The sequence below is a fragment of the Sitodiplosis mosellana genome, unplaced genomic scaffold, assembly GCF_009176505.1.
Source record: "Sitodiplosis mosellana isolate CC-2019 unplaced genomic scaffold, AAFC_SMos_1.0 Smas_scaffold_556, whole genome shotgun sequence".
NCBI lineage: Eukaryota > Metazoa > Arthropoda > Insecta > Diptera > Cecidomyiidae > Sitodiplosis > Sitodiplosis mosellana.
The window spans coordinates 1-5,908 of record NW_022595798.1 but is presented as its reverse complement, the minus strand read 5'-3'; the positions used below and the strand labels follow the sequence as shown (position 1 = coordinate 5,908).

General features: G+C 35.7%; 2 protein-coding genes across 2 annotated transcripts; both read left to right on the top strand.

Moving 5' to 3' along the window:
• Window positions 1-6: 6 nt before the first annotated feature.
• LOC129570887 (uncharacterized) lies at window positions 7-1,910 on the top strand. The gene is made up of 4 exons (XM_055450611.1): window positions 7-39; window positions 134-382; window positions 461-692; window positions 1,347-1,910. The coding sequence occupies exons 2-4, from the start codon at window positions 193-195 to the stop codon at window positions 1,489-1,491; spliced, it is 567 nt and encodes a 188-aa protein (XP_055306586.1). The 5' UTR covers window positions 7-39; window positions 134-192; the 3' UTR covers window positions 1,492-1,910.
• An 829-nt stretch (window positions 1,911-2,739) lies between these two features.
• On the top strand, window positions 2,740-5,902 carry LOC129570888 (uncharacterized). The gene is made up of 3 exons (XM_055450613.1): window positions 2,740-2,958; window positions 4,099-4,164; window positions 4,241-5,902. Exons 2-3 carry the CDS (start codon window positions 4,114-4,116, stop codon window positions 5,819-5,821), a joined length of 1,632 nt encoding a protein of 543 aa, XP_055306588.1. The 5' UTR covers window positions 2,740-2,958; window positions 4,099-4,113; the 3' UTR covers window positions 5,822-5,902.
• The last annotated feature ends 6 nt before the right edge of the window (window positions 5,903-5,908 follow it).

The following is a 5,908-nucleotide window of genomic DNA, read 5'->3' as shown; positions in this document are numbered from 1 at the left end:
CGGGTACATTTTTGCTACGATTTTCCGACAGTGTACTTGGTAAATAACATATTTTCAGTATCATTATATGTGATAAGTACATATTTTTTTTGAATCTCATAAGATCAATGTTTTTGTTGGCTTTGAATTTTAGGAGGCGTTTCAGTTGCTTGGATTGAACTCAATGCCAATGGATACACGGACGTTAAACATATGCAACCCTTTGTTAATGCGGACTTTGAAAATAAGGAAGACGACAAAAAGTTTCGTTCGATTGGCGATCTTATTAAAAATCACCACAAATGTACCCATTTGTATCCCGGAATGATTTCAAAGGATAAGGCATTCGGTGAATACTTCACACAGCCAAATGCAACTAAGAAAGGATACGTTCCAAAACAATGTGAGCTTAATTCATTTGGTAAAAGCGGCAAATTTGCAGGAAGAAATATTTCAAATTCTTAATTTCTTCACTCCATAGATACGTTTTTAGCACCACCTGAGGAAAATGCAGTATCAAGTTCCTCCTCTCCGAGCTCCACTGCTCCGAGCTCCACTGCTCCGAGCTCCACTGCTCCGAGCTCTGATTCCCCAAGCTCAGCTAATTCGGACTTCCCCTTTCCGAGCTTCTCTGTTCCTAGCTCGTCTTCTTCAAATAGTACACAGAATTGGAAGTCATCTCATCCGGCACAATATCCGTCATCACGTCCAATGTAATTATTTAAAAAAATCACCCCGAGAATTTTTTTAAAAATGAAAACCATTAGTCAATCATCAAAAAGAACTATTAAAAAAATATAAGACAAATTGGAAATGAATACAAAAAACAAGGTACAAATTAGAGTAGATATTGGAAATACAAACGTTTTTTTTTCGGGAGTTATCGCACTTTTTTCCGAACACACGATAAAAGATAACGAATTGGTATGTGGAGTGATAGCTCTCGGCCTGTTTTATGCTGGAGATTGTCATCACCTACAGAAGGATAGTTAGAGAAACGTTTTGAGAGGGGCTTTTCAGTTCGATTTAACAACTGTCTTCAATAGAACGAACATCAACAACATTCTTGAATCCGTTTTGATTCATTAAAGTGTGAAAACAGTTCGCTGTGGTGTGTCAACGGTGATTGAAATAGTAGCACCGGTTTTAAGTATATTGGGTGAATAACATTGATTTTTTGTACATTTCCGGGTTCACGATTTGGTTTCACCACCAATTGAGAATGAGGCCATAAAAGTTGCAAAAATCTTTTTGTTAGACATTTTGGATCTAGTTTTGACTCATAACATCACTTATATTTTTAGTGCAGTAAGGCTAAGATAAGTTCACATGATTTTTTTTCTTTCACATTTGATATGCAATTACAGTTCAGGAGGTCAGCCAATCGAGCAACACTTCCAACGTTGGAATCTGGAGGATACGGAATTTTATCGTTTTGAGATGGCGACAACACAACCAACAAATACGTTGGTTTCTATGGAGACTGAACGTACAGATTTTATTTGCAACTAACATAAACTCGTACAGTTTCTATCCGATTGCATTGAAAAAAAAGCCCAAAGAACTCCTGAAAATATGGAAAATTGCAAGTTTCAACGATTTCAACATGAATAAACTTGTAAAGTACACAGGTACACACGTCTCGTGTGATCACCGGTCGAATGGCGTAGAATAATAACTATTTCATTCCACACTGCCAAGTGCTGGCTGAATAAATTTAATGTGTTTTATATTTTCCGAATGTTCATAGAAAATTATGAAACAAAAATGTCGGCCACCTTGTTCAAGTCCATTCCTAACTTTTTATGAACCAAACAATTAAATTCATATTAAATTAGACATAATTATAAATATACTTTTTACTAATTTAGCTATGCTTGGATTTAGAAGACTTTTTTGTGGAATGAATATTGAATAAATAATATTTCCTTGAATTGCTCGAGTTTTCTTGGCATTTTAACTTTTTTCAAAGTATGATAGAGATTTTGGCGATGACAAAACATACATTTTCGGATGGTTCAGCATCTGAGCATTTTGTATGCACGGATATGCTTAACCATCCGAAAATGTATTTTTGGCGAAGACATAAAATGCATTCGCTCGAACTAATGACAGTTAGTCCGTGAACGAGGTATAACAGCAGTAAGTGCGATAGGGACACAATTTCCTTACCTTTTACCTTGCAACAATCTCAGCGGTTCTTAAAAATACGTTTCAGGTTAATGTAATTTTGGACGTCTTTGTACATTTGTGTCAAAGAAGTGATATCATTCGATGATGCATATTCGATTTAAAAATAGAATTTTATCGCATGATATTTGTTAATTTTCTGTCTGTTGTAAGTGTTTGAGGTGCATCTCACGTACCGCGCCTACCCGCTGCCACCCGGTGAATATACATTACATATAATACAAATTTAGCGGATGATCACCCGGAGGAGAATCTACTATATAAACAGAGTACACATAGTACGTAGCGCTACGTGTGTATGGTACACAAAGAGCGCGCACACATTTAGAGGTTCTGTATACGCTTATGCTTGTGTGCGCGCATCGCTAGCTGTTGTTTGTGTGAACGTGAATGCGCGATTTGCTTTTGGATTTTTCACGCTTGTTCTTTTCTTCTTTTTTTTTGTTCTTTGGTCCCGAAGCGACTGATGAGACACACAAGAGAAGGTGGAATGCGATCGCGTTCATTCGTATTTTTCGGTAGTACGCTCAGTAGCAGAACCATTTCGCGGCAATGTGTTCGCTTGATAATGTTATTTATATCTTGCCGCATTTGACGCATGGAATATTCATGCGGACAATAATTTCTTTATGTCACTTTGATTCAGTTTTGTGTATGGTTTTGTCATAGTACACAGCTACAAGAAACTTTTCATTTCATTGTCTAATATATACTAAGAATTGTGTTTTTGAGAAGGCATTTTTTTTATAACATCCTGGCCATTCTCTGTGTCAGATAGACATATTTGTTGTAAGTACAATGATTTCTAAACTTTACTAATTACAATAGTTTTCTGAATGATCATCTATTTGTTCGATCAATTAAAATACCAACTAGTTTTTTATATAGGCTATTGGCCGAAATATTTAATTAAACATGTGTTTGTCCACGTTTCGGAATTTTTTATGCTATATTATCAAGACACTACATTATAGGATGAACAAGAAAACTAATAAACGATTCACTTCTTATTCTTTTTGTTTGTTTGTACGTACGCCTTTGTGTTGACTATGGGATGTACGTACATCGAATTTGAATTCACGCTGAATATGAAGCGTAATATTGCTCTTGGGAACTGAATAAAATGTTCAACAGGTATTATTTCTGTTCGTTCGACCTTGGAAACACGACAATACTGGGAAAAGAAAAAAACATGTTGTTTAAACACACCTACGATTTCTCGTACAAAAATCAATGTATTTCTTCAAATATGGACTAATATACATTCTAACTAACTGAAATAATCATTTACATGTATAAGTAAGTTTGAAAGACGTTCTCTACTGGGACTGAACATGCATATGATTATTCTAGTAAGGAGCGTATATGTATTGATCTATATTGGAAGAAATTTATTGATTATTATTATACGAGGAATCGTCCGTGTTTACGAGTAAAAAGTAAGAAAAGGTTACATTGGCAGTTTGAGTGAAACCTTTATTCATTTTTTTTTTTATTCATTTCATATTGTAGAGTCTTGCTATTAGAGTATTAAAACCTATAGCTACGTCAATAAGAAAATATTTAATGGAATAATTTGACCAATAGCCCCAATCACGTATACAAATCCCAAAGTGTCCAAAAAGCATAGAAGCAATATCTCATAATGCCAATATCACAATAATATGCGGCATAGCGTAACATGTGCCACTTGCGGTCGTAGTATACATTGTCGCAAAACGTGCACGTATGCAATCCCGCAATATATGTATATTGCAAAAAGAAACGAACGAACACAGGCAAGTGTGCGTCACTAGTATACAATTTTAAGCGATCGTCCGCAAGCGGCATATGCTCTTCTATACTAGGCATATTATCGTGATATTGGCATGAGATATGGCTTTTTGGATACATTGACAAATCCATATGTTTTATATCCGTTTTCAATAGGAAAACCCGTTCAAAATGGACGTTCCCATTCACAACTTGTTCTTTACGGCAATAGAACCGCCTTTTGTAAGTATTTTTTCCACAGATATTCGATACCTTTATTTCATTTAAATGACATTAAATTTAATTTAATAAATTTCAGGTGACCAAAGGTATCCGAAAATATTTCGAACGTTTCGGTGAGGTGGATTTTGTACAATTTCATCTAGACCAAAACTTCGAACATGGTTTTGTGCAATTCAAAGACACTGAATGTGCAAAAGCAGTTTTATCAGAAGAAACGCATTGTGTTTCAAATTGTCGTTTAACGATGAATGCTGCCGACAATATTCATCAGCCAAACTTCAAGGCAGAGAATCTGGAACTGCCTCCACAGCAAGATTCGTTATCACATATTTTCATCGCCCTTAATGATGATTGCTTGAGAGAAATATTTCTACGTTTAAAGGCGTTGGATTTATCGAGAGCTGCTGAAGTTTGCGTCCGTTTCAAACAGCTATCGACGGAGGCATTTGCTGCTATGTTCAAACATTTGAAATTCAATTCCGAAACAGTAGAATTCCATCACAGAAGATTTCATCATGATTTCGGAGCTCTGTTCACCAATTTCGGCCCATTAATCAATTCTCTTCATGTTGATGGAAATTGTATGGTAATATGGAGATTAGACCATCTCAAAGCGGAATTCCTTCACATAATCGGTCAATGTGGTACATTGAATTTGCAAGAGCTCGAACTTACGAATTTCACAATAGAGTCCGATTATTTGGATTCGATTTTTCCAAAACTTGAAAAACTCACATTAAATTCGTGTAATTTCGACGAAAAAATGACCGAGTTGTTGGCAACTGCCAGGGAATTGAAAATATTAAAATTCTACAGGTGCCAGATCCCTTTTAACCGTCATCAGTACTGGCAGTGCATTGCACAAGAATACGAAAAGCTTCAGGAGATATACTTAATTGAGAATGGGTTTAATGACGCATATTTGAAAAATTGTATGATTTTGAATCCAATGTTGACTAGGCTATCCATCAAAGAACCGTTTATAGATATATCAGAAATATCGTATTTGGCTGGACTTCATCTGCCCGATTTGTTGGTGTTGGAGATTGATTGTATGAATTCCACTCAACATTCTATTTATCAGGACTACATTTGGATGCTTGATCAACTAGCCACAAACAATGTTTCGATTCAAGAGTTGAGACTACGAGGTGGAAAACTTAATATTGAAGCAATTGATCATATTTTGCAACTGAATCAAATCACGATCCTTGAACTGGTCGACATCAAAGACCTAACTGATGCACATGTGATTGAACTAGCAAAGAAGCTACCACAGCTACAAGAGCTTATTGTCGACTATATAGTTCCGGCCACCTTGAAAAAGATCGTGTCTCTTACAAATAAGCTATCAATTATCAAAATAATGGACAAATACAACCATAAAATCAATGAAGACGACTACAATGCAATGTTGAAATCAATTCAGAAGCGACCAGAACAAATTAATCTTTTGATTGAAATCACAAGTGATGGAAACAATGTGAACGTTTCATCGGAAACTTTAACTGAAAACCATCATTTTATTGACATAAAAGAGCACATCGACGACGCGGATGTTTCCAGCGAAGATTCCTACGATATTCACAACTACAGCGTAAATTATGACGAAATTCATTACGGTTACTTTGATATGGATCTTGTTGACTCCGAATAAAAACACTGTTCAGTTCCCGAACAATCGACCTACGTACATATGATGCGGTTGAAATGAAAATGAGACTTTCGTCGCTCAATACACAGA